This window comes from Coregonus clupeaformis, unplaced genomic scaffold, assembly GCF_020615455.1.
Source record: "Coregonus clupeaformis isolate EN_2021a unplaced genomic scaffold, ASM2061545v1 scaf0188, whole genome shotgun sequence".
Taxonomy (NCBI): Eukaryota; Metazoa; Chordata; class Actinopteri; order Salmoniformes; family Salmonidae; genus Coregonus; species Coregonus clupeaformis.
The window spans coordinates 390001-410164 of NW_025533643.1; the positions used below are offsets into that span (position 1 = coordinate 390001).

General features: G+C 46.4%; 1 protein-coding gene across 1 annotated transcript in view; it reads left to right on the forward strand.

Moving 5' to 3' along the window:
* Positions 1–20164, forward strand: part of zgc:158659 (uncharacterized protein LOC791141 homolog) — a 166174-nt gene that overhangs the window by 112768 nt on the left and 33242 nt on the right. Inside the window, exons 16-19 of the mRNA XM_045214037.1 lie at positions 11605–11704; positions 12290–12361; positions 12675–12781; positions 16287–16408. Of these exons, the coding sequence (XP_045069972.1) occupies positions 11605–11704; positions 12290–12361; positions 12675–12781; positions 16287–16408 (401 nt within the window). The remainder of the gene's footprint in view (positions 1–11604; positions 11705–12289; positions 12362–12674; positions 12782–16286; positions 16409–20164) is intronic.

Sequence of the window (20164 nt, forward strand, 5' to 3'; positions counted from 1 at the left end):
CACCTGTAGTTCTCCCGTTAGCTTCATCCTCACCTGTAGTTCTCCCGTTAGCTTCATCCTCACCTGTAGTTCTCCCGTTAGCTTCATCCTCACCTGTAGTTCTCCCGTTAGCTTCATCCTCACCTGTAGTTCTCCCGTTAGCTTCATCCTCACCTGTAGTTCTCCGTTAGCTTCATCCTCACCTGTAGTTCTCCCGTTAGCTTCATCCTCACCTGTAGTTCTCCCGTTAGCTTCATCCTCACCTGTAGTTCTCCGTTAGCTTCATCCTCACCTGTAGTTCTCCCGTTAGCTTCATCCTCACCTGTAGTTCTCCCGTTAGCTTCATCCTCACCTGTAGTTCTCCCGTTAGCTTCATCCTCACCTGTAGTTCTCCCGTTAGCTTCATCCTCACCTGTAGTTCTCCCGTTAGCTTCATCCTCACCTGTAGTTCTCCCGTTAGCTTCATCCTCACCTGTAGTTCTCCCGTTAGCTTCATCCTCACCTGTAGTTCTCCCGTTAGCTTCTGGCAGAACAGAATGTGCTTGGTGTGAGCAGAGGATCAACCATTGAGCCAACGGGCGGGTGGGCGGGCAGAGGCCAGGTAGACAGTGTAATGCACACTTACCGAAACTAAAGTAAAAAAGTAGCCCTATAAATATAAAACAACTAGAGATTTTATACCAGTGACCAGTAAATGTCTTCCTGCCTATTAAGATTTAAATAACTTCAACATATTTTTGGGGGGTAATATTTTTCCCAATATTTGTTTTCTTCACATCTTTTTAAATCTTCACATGTACCCCCTAGGGGTATTCGTACCCCCGGTTGGGAAACACTGGTCTACATGACATTTTTGGGGTAAGCACCATAGCTCATATACAGTTGAAGTCGGAAGTTTACATACACTTAGGTTGGAGTCACTAAAACTTGTTTTTCAACCACTCCACAAATTTCTTGTTAGCAAACTATAGTTTTGGCAAGTCGGTTAGGACATCTACTTTGTGCATGACACAAGTAATTTTTCCAACAATTGTTTACAGACAGATTATTTCACTTATAATTCACTGTATCACAATTCCAGTGGGTCAGAAGTTTACATACACTAAGTTGACTGTGCCTTTAAACAGCTTGGAAAATTCCAGAAAATTATGTCATGGCTTTAGAAACTTCTGATAGGCTAATTGACATAATTTGAGTCAATTGGAGGTGTACCTGTGGATGTATTTCAAGGCCTACCTTCAAACTCAGTGCCTCTTTGCTTGACATCATGGGAAAATGAAAAGAAATCAGCCAAGACCTCCACAAGTCTGGTTCATCCATGGGAGCAATTTCCAAACGCCTGAAGGTACCACATTCATCTGTACAAACAATAGTACGCAAGTATAAACACCATGGGACCGCGCAGCCGTCATACCGCTCAGGAAGGAGACGCGTTCTGTCTCCTAGAGATGAACGTACTTTGGTGCGAAAAGTGCAAATCAATCCCAGAACAACAGCAAAGGACCTTGTGAAGATGCTGGAGGAAACAGGTATCAGTATCTATATCCACAGTAAAACGAGTCCTATATCGACATAACCTGAAAGGCCGCTCAGCAAGGAAGAAGCCACTGCTCCAAAACCGCCATAAAAAAGCCAGACTACGGTTTGCAACTGCACATGGGGACAAAGTTCGTACTTTTTGGAGAAATGTCCTCTGGTCTGATGAAACAAAAATATAACTGTTTGGCCATAATGACCATCGTTATGTTTGGAGGAAAAAGGGGGTAGCTTGCAAGCCGAAGAACACCATCCCAACCGTGAAGCACGGGGGTGGCAGCATCATGCTGTGGGGGTGCTTTGCTGCAGGAAGGACTGGTGCACTTCACAAAATAGATGGCATCATGAGGAAGGAAAATTATGTGGATGTCACGAGTTGCTAAGCCAGAACCCAGAAGCAGACCAGGACAAGGTAAGTTGAAACGAAGGTGAGTGTTTATTACAAATTCAAGAGTGGTGCTGAATAATCCGGGGAACAGAGCGGGCGGCGTTGATTAGTTGTTGGGGGTGCAGTGGTTGATCCCATCCTGGGTCGGCAGCCGCCGACCACCAGGCAGAGGTTGGATGAAGGTTCCGGACGGGTGACTGCAGATGGAACAAAACGGGGGTAAGTAAGCAACAACCCAACACGGTGCAAAAACAACAAAACTAACGCTAGGCTCAAAGACTGATACTCTGGTAAACCTACTGTTCATGGCTAACGATCCGGCAGGAACTGGATGTTAGGCCAGAGCCTAAGAAGGGTGATGATCAGGACCAGGTGTGCAGATTGCTGATGGGATGCAGGTGCGGAAATCAAGAGAGCTCCCCGGAGCGCTCTCGAACCCTCGGGAAACTGGAGATCACGAACAGAAAAACTAGTCACCAGACAGGACCCGACTCAGACTGCCGGGATCGTTACAGTACCCCCCTCCGACGTAACGCCACCGGGCGGACTCCCCGGAGCGCCAGGATGGAGGCGGTAGAAGTCACTGATGAGGTCAGCATCTAGGACCTGTCGCCGCGGGAATCCAACTCCTCTCTTCAGGACCATACCCCTCCCAGTCCACGAGATACTGGAAACCCCGGCCCCGCCGTCTGGAATCCATGATGCGACGCACCGTGTAGGCAGGACCACCTCCGATCATCCGAGAGGAGGAGGAGGCGGAGGAGGCAACAGAGGACTGAGGAAGACAGGCTTGAGGCAGGAGACATGAAAGGTGGGATGGACTCTGAGCGTTCCTCGGTAGTTTGAGTCGAACTGCCACTGGATTGATCACCTTCTCCACCACAAACGGACCAATGAACTTCGGTAACAACTTCCTAGACTCAGTCCGTAACGGAAGATCCCGTGGCCAACCAAACCCTATCTCCGGTGGTATAGGTGGGAGCGGGATCCGCGACGATTCGCCTGGAGCTGATACCGGTCCGAAACTCTAAGGAGTGCCTTTCTGGCCCGATGCCAGGTCCGGTGGCAACGACGAATATGGGCCTGAACAGAAGGCACTGAGAGCTCCTTCTCCTGAGAAGGGAACAGGGGAGGTTGGTAGCCATACAGGCACTGGAAGGGAGACATCCCAGTGGCAGATGTAGGGAGAGTATTGTGGGCATACTCAACCCAAGGCAACTGAGAGACCCAGGAGGTGGGGTTGGAAGAGACCAGACAGCGTAGCGTGGATTCCATCTTCTGGTTGGCTCTCTCCGCCTGACCATTGGATTGGGGGTGAAAACCAGATGTGAGACTGACTGTAGCTCCAATGGCCAAACAGAAGGACTTCCAGACAGCAGAGGTAAACTGAGGGCCACGGTCGGAAACGATATCACTGGGCAAACCGTGGACCCTGAAAACCTCCCTAACCAGGATCTCGGACGTCTCCGAGGCAGAGGGGAAGCTTGGCAATTGGCACAAAGTGGGCGAACTTGCTGAATCTGTCCACGAGTAGTCAGAACGACCGTGTTCCCCTCAGAAGCGGGCAACCCAGTGACGAAGTCCAGGGCCAGATGCGACCATGGTCGCCGGGAATAGGAAGGGGGTGAAGTAGTCCAGAGCTGGGCCGATTGGTACTCTTATTCTGCGCACACACTGGACAGGCAGCAACAAAACCCCGAGTATCTCGGCCATGGCAGGCCACCAAAACGCCTGCGAAGAAACGCCATTGTCCGAGCCACGCCAGGGTGACAAGCCATCTTGCTGGCGTGGGACCATTTGAGGACAGCAGGACGAACCGACTCAGGCACAAACAACCGACCGGGTGGACCGTTACCGGGACCGGGCTGAGTCCGAAGGGCCGCCAGCACCTCCTCCTCAATCCTCCACATAACTGCTCCCACGACGCAGTTCCGGGGGAGAATTGTCTCGGTCTTGGACCCACTCTCCTCCGTCTTGGAGAACATCCGGGACAAGGCGTCCGCCTTGCCGTTCTTAGATCCAGGTCGGAACGTCAGGGGAAAACTTGAATCGTCCGAAAAACAATGCCCACCTGGCCTGACGGGAGTTGAGACGTTTAGCCGATTGCACGTAAGCAAGATTCTTGTGGTCAGTCCAGACAATAAACGGTTGCTCCGCCCCCTCCAACCAGTGGCGCCACTCCTCCAAGGCAAGTTTCACCGCGAGAAGCTCCCGGTTACCCACATCGTAATTCCTCTCCGCAGGCGAAAGGCGACGAGAGTAGTAGGCGCAGGGATGGAGTTTACTGTCCGTGGAGCATCGCTGCGACAGGATGGCGCCAACTCCCACATCAGACGCGTCCACTTCAACGCGAACTGACGGGCCGTGTCCGGTTGAGAGAGAATCGGTGCGTTGGTGAATCGCCTCTTCAAATCCAGAAACGCTCGATCCGCCTCCGGATTCCACTTGAAGGTCCTGATACTGGAAGTCAAGGCAGTTAACGGAGCGGCCACACGGCTGTAATCCCGGATGAATCTGCGGTAGAAATTCGCAAACCCCCAAAAAATCTCTGGAGCTGCAATCTCGTACCGGGCTGGGCCCATTCCAGAACCGCTCTAACCTTCTCCTGGTCCATCCTAATCTCTCCTGGAGATGATGTACCCGAGAAAGGATGTCGTGTGGGCGTGAAACTCGCGACTTCTCGGCCTTCACGAACAGGCGATTCTCCAACAATCGCTGCAGAACCTGCCGGACATGCTGGACGTGGTCGGAAGGTTCCTTCGAGAAGATCAGAATGTCATCCAGGTAAACAAACACAAAGAGACCGATCATATCTCTCAGGACGTCGTTCACCATACTCTGGAATACCGCTGGAGCATTGGTCAGTCCAAACGGCATCACCTGATACTGGTGACCCATCGGTGTATTGAAACCCGTCAACCACTCGTCCCCCTCTCTGATCCGGACCATGTGATACGCATTGCGAGGTCTAGCTTGGTGAACACCGTAGCACCCTGTAAGGAGTCGAAGGCAGAACTCATCAAGGGCAGGGGATACTTGTTCTTGACCGTGATGTCATTCAACCCCCGATAATCAATACACGGTCGAAGAGAGCCATCCTTCTTACCCACAAAGAAGAATCCTGCCCCCAGGGGGTGATGACGAGGGACGAAACGAGACCAGCAGCTAGGGACTCCTTGATGTAGGTCTCCAACGCCTCACGTTCAGGTCGGGAGATACTGTATAACCTTCCCTTGGGGTAGACAGCTCCAGGGAACAGGTTGATGGCACAATCATATGGTCGGTGGGGGAGGGAGTGACAGAGCCTTCTGCTTACTGAAAACTTCCCCCAAATCGTGATATGTCTCGGGAACCAGGGACAAATCTGGGGGTTTAGCCTCAATCACCTGACTGGGAACCGAATGGGGGCAGGCAGTCTTGAGACAGTTAGCATGACAATCAAGGCTCCAACTCGTTACCTTGCCCGTCACCCAATCGAACGTGGGATTGTGTTCCTTCAGCCAGGGGTATCCAAGGACCAGAGGAACATGGGAAGACGGCAGAATGAAGAATGAAATCATCTCAGAATGATTCCCGACAACCGCATCTTAACCGGTTCAGTCCTCATCGTGATACGTGCCAGACTACTGCCGTTCAGAGTGGTCGCTTCAATGGCTTCCGGCAATTGCTCCTTGGAAAGCCCCAGCTGTTCCACCAACTCGGCATCAAGAAAGCTTCCATCGGCACCTGAATCGATAAAAGCGTTAATCGCTAAGCTCTGATTCCTGTTCACAAGGGTAGCCGGGAAACGGGGTCTGACAGAGGTACTGAGAGGTTGAAACTGGCTCGCTAAAAGTCCTCCCAACTTTAGCGAGCCGGGCAGTTTGACGACCGCCGGGAACAAGTGGAGATGTAATGTCCCGAGCTACCACAGTAGAGGCAGCAGTTGGTCTTACGTCTATGTTGACGCTCCTCCTTGGTTAACCCCGTGCCGCCCCACTTGCATGGGTTCAGAATCGGGAGAGAGGACCTCTCCACTAATCCTTTGTGGTGGAGAATGATCGACGTGTTCTGGTCCACCACCCGACCCGACTGGGAACTGAGAAGCTGATCGATTGGACGGACCCCATTGCTTCTCCCTCCTTCGCCTCGGACTCGATTATCCACCCGAATAGACAAGGCTACCAAGCTGTCCAGGTCACTAGGCTCGGATAGGAGATCAACTCATCCTTGAGCTGCTCCGACAGACCCTGGTAAAAGGCCGCTTGCAGAGACTCCTGTTCCACCCACTCTCCACAGCCAACGTCTTGAACTCGATCACGAAGTCGGCCACGCTGCGAGTTCCTTGGTGAAGCGAAAACAGGCGCCTAGCTGCGTCCCTCCTCGGACGGGAATGGTCGAAGAGCTTCTCATCTCGGCCGTGAACCCTGGTATGAAGCCATGCAGGGGTCTTGTCGTTCCCAAACGGCGAAGCCCACTCCAGCGCTCGACCACGCAGCAACGCAATCACAAAAGGCTATCCTAGCCTTGTCTGTGGCATAAGAGTAGGGCTGTAGATCGAACACTAATCCACACTGCATAAGGAAGGAACGGCATCTTCCCAGCTCCCCTCATATCTATCCGGGCGGCCGGAACCTCGGGCTCACGGAAGGACACAGCTCCAGAAGCGGCAGGCGAGATGGGTGAAACCGGTAGTGGATCCTCCACCGGAAACTTGCGTTGGTTCTGGACCTCCGTCAGACCGGTAGAAAGGTTCCGAACTGACAACGCGATCTCCTGTAGTACCGTGCTATGATGGCCCAACATCTTCTCCTGATGGGTAATGGCATGGCGAACAGAGTCCAGGTCCGCTGGGTTCATTACTGGCCGGATCGTTCTGTCACGAGTTGCTAAGCCAGAACCCAGAAGCAGACCAGGACAAGGTAAGTTGAAACGAAGGTGAGTGTTTATTACAAATTCAAGAGTGGTGCTGAATAATCCGGGAACAGAGCGGGCGGCGTTGATTAGTTGTTGGGGGTGCAGTGGTTGATCCCATCCTGGGTCGGCAGCCGCCGACCACCAGGCAGAGGTTGGATGAAGGTTCCGGACGGGTGACTGCAGATGGAACAAAACGGGGGTAAGTAAGCAACAACCCAACACGGTGCAAAAACAACAAAACTAACGCTAGGCTCAAAGACTGATACTCTGGTAAACCTACTGTTCATGGCTAACGATCCGGCAGGAACTGGATGTTAGGCCAGAGCCTAAGAAGGGTGATGATCAGGACCAGGTGTGCAGATTGCTGATGGGATGCAGGTGCGGAAATCAAGAGAGCTCCCCGGAGCGTTCCCGAACCCTCGGGAAACTGGAGATCACGAACAGAAAAACTAGTCACCAGACAGGACCCGACTCAGACTGCCGGGATCGTTACAGTGGATATACTGAAGCAACATCTCAAGTGGACAATGACCCCAAGCATACTTCCAAAGTTGTGGCAAAATGGCTTAAGGACAACAAAGTCAAGGTATTGGAGTGAACATCACAAAGCCCTGACCTCTATCCTATAGAAAATGTGTGGGCAGAACTGAAAAGGCGTGTGCAAGCAAGGAGGCCTACAAACCTGACTCAGTTACACCAGCTCTGTCAGGAGAAATGGGCCAAAATTCACCCAACTTATTGTGGGAAGCTTGTGGAAGGCTACCCGAAACGTTTGACCCAAGTTAAACAATTTAAAGGCAATGCTACCAAATACTAATTGTGTGTATGTAAACTTCTGACCCACTGGGAATGTGATGAAAGAAATAAAAGCTGAAATAAATAATTCTCTCTACTATTATTCTGACATTTCACATTCTTAAAATAAAGTGGTGATCCTAACTGATCTAAGACTTTTTTTTACTAGGATTAAATGTCAGGAATTGTGAAAAACTGAGTTTAAATGTATTTGGCTAAGGTGTATGTAAACTTCTGACTTCAACTGTAGATACTTAATAAGCACCGTAGCTCATATAGATACTTAATAAGCACCGTAGCTCATATAGATACATTATAAGCACCGTAGCTCATATAGATACATTATAAGCACCGTAGCTCATATAGATACTTAATAAGCACCGTAGCTCATATAGATACTTAATAAGCACCGTAGCTCATATAGATACTTAATAAGCACCGTAGCTCATATAGATACTTAATAAGCACCGTAGCTCATATAGATACTTAATAAGCACCGTAGCTCATATAGATACTTAATAAGCACCGTAGCTCATATAGATACTTAATAAGCACCGTAGCTCATATAGATACATTATAAGCACCGTAGCTCATAGTAGATACTTTAATAAGCACCGTAGCTCATATAGATACTTAATAAGCACCGTAGCTCATATAGATACTTAATAAGCACCGTAGCTCATATAGATACTTAATAAGCACCGTAGCTCATATAGATACTTAATAAGCACCGTAGCTCATATAGATACTTAATAAGCACCGTAACTCATATAGATACTTAATAAGCACCGTAGCTCATATAGATACTTAATAAGCACCGTAGCTCATATAGATACTTAATAAGCACCGTAGCTCATATAGATACATTATAAGCACCGTAGCTCATATAGATACTTAATAAGCACCGTAGCTCATATAGATACATTATAAGCACCGTAGCTCATATAGATACATTATAAGCACCGTAGCTCATATAGATACTTAATAAGCACCGTAGCTCATATAGATACTTAATAAGCACCGTAGCTCATATAGATACTTAATAAGCACCGTAGCTCATATAGCTACTTAATAAGCACCGTAGCTCACATAGATACATTATAAGCACCGTAGCTCATATAGATACTTAATAAGCACCGTAGCTCATATAGCTACTTAATAAGCACCGTAGCTCATATAGATACATTATAAGCACCGTAGCTCATATAGATACTTAATAAGCACCGTAGCTCATATAGATACATTATAAGCACCGTAGCTCATATAGATACTTTATAAGCACCGTAGCTCATATAGATACTTAATAAGCACCGTAGCTCATATAGATACTTAATAAGCACCGTAGCTCATATAGATACTTAATAAGCACCGTAGCTCATATAGATACTTAATAAGCACCGTAGCTCATTCAGATACTTAATAAGCACCGTAGCTCATATAGATACTTAATAAGCACCGTAGCTCATATAGCTACTTAATAAGCACCGTAGCTCATAAAGATACATTATAAGCACCGTAGCTCATATAGATACTTAATAAGCACCGTAGCTCATATAGCTACTTAATAAGCACCGTAGCTCATATAGATACTTAATAAGCACCGTAGCTCATTCAGATACTTAATAAGCACCGTAGCTCATATAGATACTTAATAAGCACCGTAGCTCATATAGATACTTAATAAGCACCGTAGCTCATACAGCTACTTAATAAGCACCGTAGCTCATATAGCTACTTAATAAGCACCGTAGCTCATATAGATACATTATAAGCACCGTAGCTCATATAGATACATAATAAGCACCGTAGCTCATATAGATACTTAATAAGCACCGTAGCTCATATAGATACTTAATAAGCACCGTAGCTCATATAGCTACTTAATAAGCACCGTAGCTCATATAGCTACTTAATAAGCACCGTAGCTCATATAGATACATTATAAGCACCGTAGCTCATATAGATACTTAATAAGCACCGTAGCTCATATAGATACTTAATAAGCACCGTAGCTCATATAGATACATTATAAGCACCGTAGCTCATATAGATACATTATAAGCACCGTAGCTCATATAGATACATTATAAGCACCGTAGCTCATATAGATACTTAATAAGCACCGTAGCTCATATAGATACTTAATAAGCACCGTAGCTCATATAGATACTTAATAAGCACCGTAGCTCATATAGATACTTAATAAGCACCGTAGCTCATATAGCTATTTAATAAGCACCGTAGCTCATATAGATACTTAATAAGCACCGTAGCTCATATAGCTACTTAATAAGCACCGTAGCTCATATAGATACTTAATAAGCACCGTAGCTCATATAGATACATTATAAGCACCGTAGCTCATATAGATACATTATAAGCACCGTAGCTCATATAGATACATTATAAGCACCGTAGCTCATATAGATACTTAATAAGCACCGTAGCTCATATAGATACTTAATAAGCACCGTAGCTCATATAGATACATTATAAGCACCGTAGCTCACATAGATACTTAATAAGCACCGTAGCTCATATAGATACTTTATAAGCACCGTAGCTCATATAGATACTTAATAAGCACCGTAGCTCATATAGATACTTAATAAGCACCGTAGCTCATATAGATACTTAATAAGCACCGTAGCTCATATAGATACTTAATAAGCACCGTAGCTCATATAGATACTTAATAAGCACCGTAGCTCATATAGATACATTATAAGCACCGTAGCTCACATAGATACTTAATAAGAACCGTAGCTCATATAGATACTTTATAAGCACCGTAGCTCATATAGATACTTAATAAGCACCGTAGCTCATATAGATACTTAATAAGCACCGTAGCTCATATAGATACTTAATAAGCACCGTAGCTCATATAGATACATTATAAGCACCGTAGCTCATACAGCTACGTTATTATACACACTGTAGCTACTTCATTGACTCAACTTTGTGCTTGGTGCGGGGATTCCTGAACTGTAGTGCTATTGGCTTTATAGTCCACTAATATCTGCTTTATAGTGCACTAATATTGGCTTCATAGTCCACTAATATTGGCTTTATAGTGCACTAATATTGGCTTCATAGTCCACTAATATTGGCTTCATAGTCCACTAATATTGGCTTCATAGTCCACTAATATTGGCTTCATTGTCCACTAATATTGGCTTTATAGTGCACTAATATTGGCTTCATAGTCCACTAATATTGGCTTCATAGTCCACTAATATTGGCTTTATAGTGCACTAATATTGGCTTTATAGTGCACTAATATTGGCTTCATAGTCCACTAATATTGGCTTCATAGTCCACTAATATTGGCTTTATAGTGCACTAATATTGGCTTCATAGTCCACTAATATTGGCTTCATAGTCCACTAATATTGGCTTCATAGTCCACTAATATTGGCTTCATAGTCCACTAATATTGGCTTCATTGTCCACTAATATTGGCTTTATAGTGCACTAATATTGGCTTCATAGTCCACTAATATTGGCTTCATAGTCCACTAATATTGGCTTTATAGTGCACTAATATTGGCTTTATAGTGCACTAATATTGGCTTCATTGTCCACTAATATTGGCTTCATAGTCCACTAATATTGGCTCATAGTCCACTAATATTGGCTTCATAGTCCACTAATATTGGCTTTATAGTGCACTAATATTGGCTTCATAGTGCACTAATATTGGCTTCATAGTGCACTAATATTGGCTTCATAGTCCACTAATATTGGCTTCATAGTCCACTACTTCTGACCAGAGCCCTATTAATGACCTCTCTCTATCTCTCTCTCTCTCGCTCTCTCTCTCTCTCTCTCTCTCTCTCTCTGTCTCTGTCTCTCTCTCTCTCTCTCTCTCTCTCTCTGTCTCTGTCTCTGTCTCTCTCTCTGTCTCTGTCTCTCTCTCTGTCTCTCTCTCTCTCTGTCTCTCTCTGTCTCTCTCTGTCTGTCTGTCTCTCTCTCTCTCTCTGTCTCTCTCTCTCTCTCTCTCTCAGGTCGGAGATGCACAATAAGACTGTGTCCAGGAGGTTTGGTCTGCTGTTGGAAGCCTTCTGTAGAGCCTGTGGGATGTACCTCAAACACCTCAACAGACAGGTGAAGATTACATTTGTATATTGTTGTTGCTATTATTATTATTCCAGGTGGAGGCGATGGATTACCTGGTGAACCTCATAGACACACTGAAACATTATTATTATTATTATTATTATTATTATTATTATTATTATTATTATTCCAGGTGGAGGTGATGGATTACCTGGTGAACCTCATAGACACACTGAAACATTATTATTATTATTATTATTATTATTATTATTATTATTATTCCAGGTGGAGGTGATGGATTACCTGGTGAACCTCATAGACACACTGAAACATTATTATTATTATTATTATTATTATTATTATTATTATTATTATTATTATTATTATTCCAGGTGGAGGTGATGGATTACCTGGTGAACCTCATAGACACACTGAAACATTATTATTATTATTATTATTATTATTATTATTATTATTATTATTATTATTATTATTATTATTATTATTATTCCAGGTGGAGGTGATGGATTACCTGGTGAACCTCATAGACACACTGAAACATTATTATTATTATTATTATTATTATTATTATTATTATTATTATTATTATTATTATTATTATTATTATTCCAGGTGGAGGCAATGGATAAACTGGTGAACCTGACAGACACACTGAAACAGGAGAAGAAAGATGAGACACAGAAGGTAACACACACACACACACTAAGGATTTACATACACACACTATGCATACACACATGCTACTGGTTTACATACACATATACTTTACTTTATGTCCTTATTGATGGGATAGTGTTATGGTGGTGTGATTGGTTGATGTGTCTAACCCTGCATGTTGATTGGTTGATGTGTCTAACCTTGCATGTTGATTGGTTGATATGTTTAACCCTACATGTTGATTGGTTGAAGTGTCTAACCCTGCATGTTGATTGGTTGATGTGTCTAACCCTGCATGTTGATTGGTTGATTGTATCTTAACCTTTTGATTGGTTGTCAGACCCAGATGAAGTTCCTGGTGGAACACATGTCGAGGCCGGACTACATGGAGGCTCTGCAAGGCTTCGTCTCTCCACTGAACCCTGTTCACCAACTAGGAAACCTCAGGTAGACACACCCTGTTAACCAGCTAGGAAACCTCAGGTAGACACACCCTGTTCACCAACTAGGAAACCTCAGGTAGACACACCCTGTTAACCAACTAGGAAACCTCAGGTAGACACACCCACAGACACATACACAGTCCATGCTATTCGGGGTCCTTGGGACGTCCCTACCCCCATTGAAGTTGAAATGTACAATTGTTAGGGTGGAGTAGGAGAGAGGGTTAGGGTTAGGGTGGCGCAGGAGAGAGGGTTAGGGTTAGGGTGGCGCAGGAGAGAGGGTTAGGGTTAGGGTGGAGTAGGAGAGAGGGTTAGGGTTAGGGTGGAGCAGGGGAGAGGGTTAGGGTTAGGGTGCAGCAGGGAAGAGGGTTAGGGTGGAGCAGGGGAGAGGGTTAGGGTGGAGCAGGGGAGAGGGTTAGGGTGGAGCAGGAGAGAGGGTTAGGGTGGAGCAGGGGAGAGGGTTAGGGTGGAGCAGCAGAGAGGGTTAGGGTGGAGCAGGACTGAGGGTTAGGGTGGAGTAGGAGAGAGGGTTAGGGTGGAGCAGGCATGAGGGTTAGGGTTAGGGTGGAGCAGAGGAGAGGGTTAGGGTTAGGGTGCAGCAGGGAAGAGGGTTAGGGTTAGGGTGGAGCAGGAGATAGGGTTAGGGTGGAGCAGGAGATAGGGTTTGGGTGGAGTAGCAGAGAGGGTTAGGGTGGAGCAGGACTGAGGGTTAGGGTGGAGCAGGAGAGGGGGTTAGGGTGGAGCAGGAGAGAGGGTTAGGGTTAGGGTGGAGCTGGAGAGAGGGTTAGGGTGGAGCAGTCGAGAGGGTTAGGGTGGAGCAAGAGAGAGGGTTAGGGTTAGGGTGGAGCTGGAGCTGGAGAGGGTTAGGGTGGAGCAGGAGAGGGGGTTAGGGTTAGGGTGGAGTAGGGGAGAGGGTTAGAGTTAGGGTGGAGCAGGGGAGAGGGTTAGGGTGGAGCAGGCATGAGGGTTAGGATTAGGGTGGAGCAGGAGAGAGGGTTAGGGTGCAGCAGGGGAGAGGGTTAGGGTGGAGCAGGGGAGAGGGTTAGGGTGGAGCAGCAGAGAGGGTTAGGGTGGAGCAGGGGAGGGGGTTAGGGTGGAGCAGGAGTGAGGGTTAGGGTTAGGGTTGAGCAGGAGAGAGGGTTTGGATTAGGGTGGAGCAGGGGAGAGGGTTAGGATTAGGGTGGAGCAGGGGAGAGGGTTAGGGTGGAGCAGGAGAGAGGGTAAGGGTGGAGCAGGGGGGAGAGGGTTAGGGTTAGGGTGGAGCAGGAGAGAGGGATAGGGTGGAGCAGGAGAGGGGGTTAGGGTTAGGGTGGAGTAGGAGAGAGGGTTAGGGTGGAGCAGGGTGGAGGGTTAGGGTTAGGGTTAGGGTGGAGCAGGAGAGGGGGTTAGGGTGGAGCAGGCCAGAGGGTTAGGATTAGGGTGGAGCAGGGGAGAGGGTCAGGGTGGAGCAGGCGAGAGGGTTAGGGTGGAGCAGGGGGGAGAGGGTTAGGGTGGAGCAGGAGAGAGGGATAGGGTGGAGCAGGAGAGGGGGTTAGGGTTAGGGTGGAGCAGGAGAGAGGGTTAGAGTTAGGGTGGAGCAGGCAAGAGGGTTAGGGTGGAGCAGGAGAGAGGGTTAGGATTAGGGTGGAGCAGGGGAGAGGGTTAAGGTTAGGGTGGAGCAGGAGAGAGGGTTAGGGTTAGGTTGGAGTAGGAGAGAGGGTTAGGGTTAGGGTGGAGCAGGGGAGAGGGTTAGGGTTAGGGTGGAGCAGGAGAGAGGGTTCGGGTTAGGGTGGAGCAGGGGTTAGGGTGGAGTAGGGGAGAGGGTTAGGGTTAGGGTGGAGCAGGAGAGAGGGTTAGGGTTAGGGTGCAGCAGGAGAGAGGGTTAGGGTGGAGCAGGAGAGAGGGTTAGGGTGGAGAGGAGAGAGGGTTAGTGTGCAGCAGGAGAGAGGGTTAGGGTGGAGCAGGAGAGAGGGTTAGGGTGGAGAGGAGAGGAGAGAGGGTTAGGGTGGAGCAGGAGAGAGGGTTAGGGTGGAGAGGAGAGAGGGTTAGGGTTAGGGTGGAGAGGAGAGAGGGTTAGGGTGGAGAGGAGAGGAGAGAGGGTTAGGGTGGAGAGGAGAGAGGGTTAGGGTGCAGCAGGAGAGAGGGTTAGGGTGGAGAGGAGAGAGGGTTAGGGTGGAGCAGGAGAGAGGGTTAGGGTGGAGAGGAGAGAGGGTTAGGTGAAGCAGGAGAGAGGGTTAGGGTGGAGCAGGAGAGAGGGTTAGGGTGGAGTAGGAGAGAGGGTTAGGGTGGAGAGGAGAGAGGGTTAGGTGAAGCAGGAGAGAGGCACAACTACATTGTAAACTTGCCCACCAACTAAGTCTGGTACTATTGAATGGAGCCAGCTCTCAGCCGACAGACAGCAGCCCTGACCAGAGCAGCTGGACTTTTTCAGCAGAGCTCTCTCATTGATTTGTATTGCGTTCCCATGTGCCTGTGGTTAAAAATGGTGTAAGACAACCAGTGGTGTCCCCCCCTCCCTGAGTCTCCCTCAACCAGGCCATGGACCCCCAGCCCGCCCCTGAGGGTCCAGGTCCAACAGACAGGTACCGGCGCGATTTCAGAAACCTGGTTTTCGACAACTAGAGAACCAAGGCGGAGACTCCCAGGGAATGTCAGGTTATGTTACCCGTGTGCAGATATTAGGAAACATACTATTTTGAGGGTGCTGGGTCCTTCACACGCCCGGTTCTCACCCCATGAAGACAGCCATCACTTCGGCGACCTCCAGGTTGGTCTCTTAGCACCGGGGACGGTCTGGTGCAGTGGGTGTCCATTTTGGGCTGGGCATCCCAGCTCGGGCCCAGGCGGCCATTTTGGATCCAGGTCAAGGGATCAAAATACTTTGCCAGCTGGAGCGAGCACTCTACCTGTTGACCCAGCGAGCCATATGACCAGTGGAGGTTAGAGCAGTGTAGGATCATGTCTTCCTGAACTGTATTCTCTCCCTCCCCCAGGTTAGAGCAGTGAGGGATCATGTCTTCCTGAACTGTGATCTCTCCCTCCCCAGGTTAGAGCAGTGAGGGATCATGTCTTCCTGAACTGTGATCTCTCCCTCCCCAGGTTAGAGCAGTGAGGGATCATGTCTTCCTGAACTGTATTCTCTCCCTCCCCCAGGTTAGAGCAGTGAGGGATCATGTCTTCCTGAACTGTATTCTCTCCCTCCCCCAGGTTAGAGCAGTGAGGGATCATGTCTTCCTGAACTGTATTCTCTCCCTCCCCCAGGTTAGAGCAGTGTAGGATCATGTCTTCCTGAACTGTGATCTCTCCCTCCCCAGGTTAGAGCAGTGTAGGATCATGTCTTCCTGAACTGTATTCTCTCCCTCCCCCAGGTTAGAGCAGTGTAGGATCATGTCTTCCTGAACTGTATTCTCTCCCTCCCCCAGGTTAGAGCAGTGTAGGATCATGTCTTCCTGAACTGTATTCTCATCCTCCCCCAGGTTAGAGCAGTGTAGGATCATGTCTTCCTGAACTGTATTCTCTCCCTCCCCCAGGTTAGAGCAGTGTAGGATCATGTCTTCAGCGAAGCGTCCTCTCTGGCTGAACTGGGATAACCCTGACATCATGAGTGAACTACTGTTTACTAACAACGAGGTCATCTTCAAGAACGGAGATGGTGAGGGGGGAGGGAGGGGTATAGGGTGTTTGTGTGTGTGTTTCGGGAAGTCTGTATATGTTTATGTAATTGAATTATTGATATCAGAACTTTGACACTCCCTAAAACATCCTCTGAACTGTGTTTGACATTCCCTAAAACATCCTCTGAACTGTGTTTGACACTCCCTAAAACATCCTCTGAACTGTGTTTGACACTCCCTAAAACATCCTCTGAACGGTGTTTGACACTCCCTAAAACATCCTCTGAACGGTGTTTGACACTCCCTAAAACATCCTCTGAACTGTGTTTGACACTCTCTAAAACATCCTCTGAACTGTGTTTGACATTCCCTAAAACATCCTCTGAACTGTGTTTGACACTCCCTAAAACATCCTCTGAACGGTGTTTGACACTCCCTAAAACATCCTCTGAACTGTTTGACACTCCCTAAAACATCCTCTGAACTGTGTTTGACATTCTCTAAAACATCCTCAGAACTGTGTTTGACATTCCCTAAAACATCCTCTGAACTGTGTTTGACACTCCCTAAAACATCCTCTGAACGGTGTTTGACACTCCCTTAAAATATCCTCTGAACTGTGTTTGACATTCTCTAAAACAGCCTCTGAACTGTGTTTGACATTCTCTAAAACATCCTCTGAACTGTTTGACACTCCCTAAAACATCCTCTGAACTGTGTTTGACACTCCCTAAAACATCCTCTGAACTGTGTTTGACACTCCCTAAAACATCCTCTGAACTGTGTTTGACATTCTCTAAAACATCCTCTGAACTGTGTTTGATACTCTCTAAAACATCCTCTGAACTGTGTTTGACATTCTCTAAAACATCCTCTGAACTGTGTTTGACATTCTCTAAAACATCCTCTGAACTGTGTTTGACACTCCCTAAAACATCCTCTGAACTGTGTTTGACACTCTCTAAAACATCCTCTGAACTGTGTTTGACACTCCCTAAAACATCCTCTGAACTGTATTTGACACTCCCTAAAACATCCTCTGAACGGTGTTTGACACTCCCTAAAACATCCTCTGAACTGTGTTTGACACTCTCTAAAACATCCTCTGAACTGTGTTTGACATTCCCTAAAACATCCTCTGAACTGTGTTTGACACTCCCTAAAACATTCTCTGAACGGTGTTTGACACTCCCTAAAACATCCTCTGAACTGTTTGACACTCCCTAAAACATCCTCTGAACTGTGTTTGACATTCTCTAAAACATCCTCAGAACTGTGTTTGACATTCCCTAAAACATCCTCTGAACTGTGTTTGACACTCCCTAAAACATCCTCTGAACGGTGTTTGACACTCCCTAAAATATCCTCTGAACTGTGTTTGACATTCTCTAAAACATCCTCTGAACTGTGTTTGACATTCTCTAAAACATCCTCTGAACTGTTTGACACTCCCTAAAACATCCTCTGAACTGTGTTTGACACTCCCTAAAACATCCTCTGAACTGTGTTTGACACTCCCTAAAACATCCTCTGAACTGTGTTTGACATTCTCTAAAACATCCTCTGAACTGTGTTTGATACTCTCTAAAACATCCTCTGAACTGTGTTTGACATTCTCTAAAACATCCTCTGAACTGTGTTTGACATTCTCTAAAACATCCTCTGAACTGTTTGACACTCCCTAAAACATCCTCTGAACTGTGTTTGACACTCCCTAAAACATCCTCTGAACTGTGTTTGACATTCTCTAAAACATCCTCTGAACTGTGTTTGACATTCTCTAAAACATCCTCTGAACTGTGTTTGACACTCTCTAAAACATCCTCTGAACTGTGTTTGACACTCCCTAAAACATCCTCTGAACTGTATTTGACACTCCCTAAAACATCCTCTGAACTGTGTTTGACACTCCCTAAAACATCCTCTGAACTGTGTTTGACACTCCCTAAAACATCCTCTGAACTGTGTTTGACACTCCCTAAAACATCCTCTGAACTGTGTTTGACACTCCCTAAAACATCCTCTGAACTGTGTTTGACACTCCCTAAAACATCCTCTGAACTGTGTTTGACACTCCCTAAAACATCCTCTGAACGGTGTTTGACACTCCCTAAAACATCCTCTGAACGGTGTTTGACACTCCCTAAAACATCCTCTGAACTGTGTTTGACACTCTCTAAAACATCCTCTGAACTGTGTTTGACATTCCCTAAAACATCCTCTGAACTGTGTTTGACACTCCCTAAAACATCCTCTGAACGGTGTTTGATACTCCCTAAAACATCCTCTGAACTGTTTGACACTCCCTAAAACATCCTCTGAACTGTGTTTGACATTCTCTAAAACATCCTCAGAACTGTGTTTGACATTCCCTAAAACATCCTCTGAACTGTGTTTGACACTCCCTAAAACATCCTCTGAACGGTGTTTGACACTCCCTAAAATATCCTCTGAACTGTGTTTGACATTCTCTAAAACATCCTCTGAACTGTGTTTGACATTCTCTAAAACATCCTCTGAACTGTTTGACACTCCCTAAAACATCCTTTGAACTGTGTTTGACACTCCCTAAAACATCCTCTGAACTGTGTTTGACACTCCCTAAAACATCCTCTGAACTGTGTTTGACATTCTCTAAAACATCCTCTGAACTGTGTTTGATACTCTCTAAAACATCCTCTGAACTGTGTTTGACATTCTCTAAACCATCCTCTGAACTGTGTTTGACATTCTCTAAAACATCCTCTGAACTGTTTGACACTCCCTAAAACATCCTCTGAACTGTGTTTGACACTCCCTAAAACATCCTCTGAACTGTGTTTGACATTCTCTAAAACATCCTCTGAACTGTGTTTGACATTCTCTAAAACATCCTCTGAACTGTGTTTGACACTCTCTAAAACATCCTCTGAACTGTATTTGACACTCCCTAAAACATCCTCTGAACTGTGTTTGACACTCCCTAAAACATCCTCTGAACTGTGTTTGACATTCTCTAAAACATCCTCTGAACTGTGTTTGACATTCTCTAAAACATCCTCTGAACTGTGTTTGACACTCTCTAAAACATCCTCTGAACTGTGTTTGACATTCTCTAAAACATCCTCTGAACTGTGTTTGACACTCTCTAAAACATCCTCTGAACTGTATTTGACACTCCCTAAAACATCCTCTGAACTGTGTTTGACACTCCCTAAAACATCCTCTGAACTGTGTTTGACACTCCCTAAAACATCCTCTGAACTGTGTTTGACATTCCCTAAAACATCCTCTGAACTGTGTTTGACATTCCCTAAAACATCCTCTGAACTGTGTTTGACACTCCCTAAAACATCATCTGAACTGTGTTTGACATTCTCTAAAACATCCTCTGAACTGTGTTTGACATTCTCTAAAACATCATCTGAACTGTGTTTGACATTCCCTAAAACATCCTCTGAACTGTGTTTGACATTCCCTAAAACATCCTCTGAACTGTGTTTGACACTCCCTAAAATATCCTCTGAACTGTGTTTGACACTCCCTAAAACATCCTCTGAACTGTGTTTGACATTCCCTAAAACATCCTCTGAACTGTGTTTGACATTCCCTAAAACATCCTCTGAACTGTGTTTGACATTCCCTAAAACATCCTCTGAACTGTGTTTGACATTCCCTAAAACATCCTCTGAACTGTGTTTGACATTCCCTAAAACATCCTCTGAACTGTGTTTGACACTCCCTAAAACATCCTCTGAACTGTGTTTGACATTCTCTAAAACATCCTCTGAACTGTGTTTGACACCCCCTAAAAC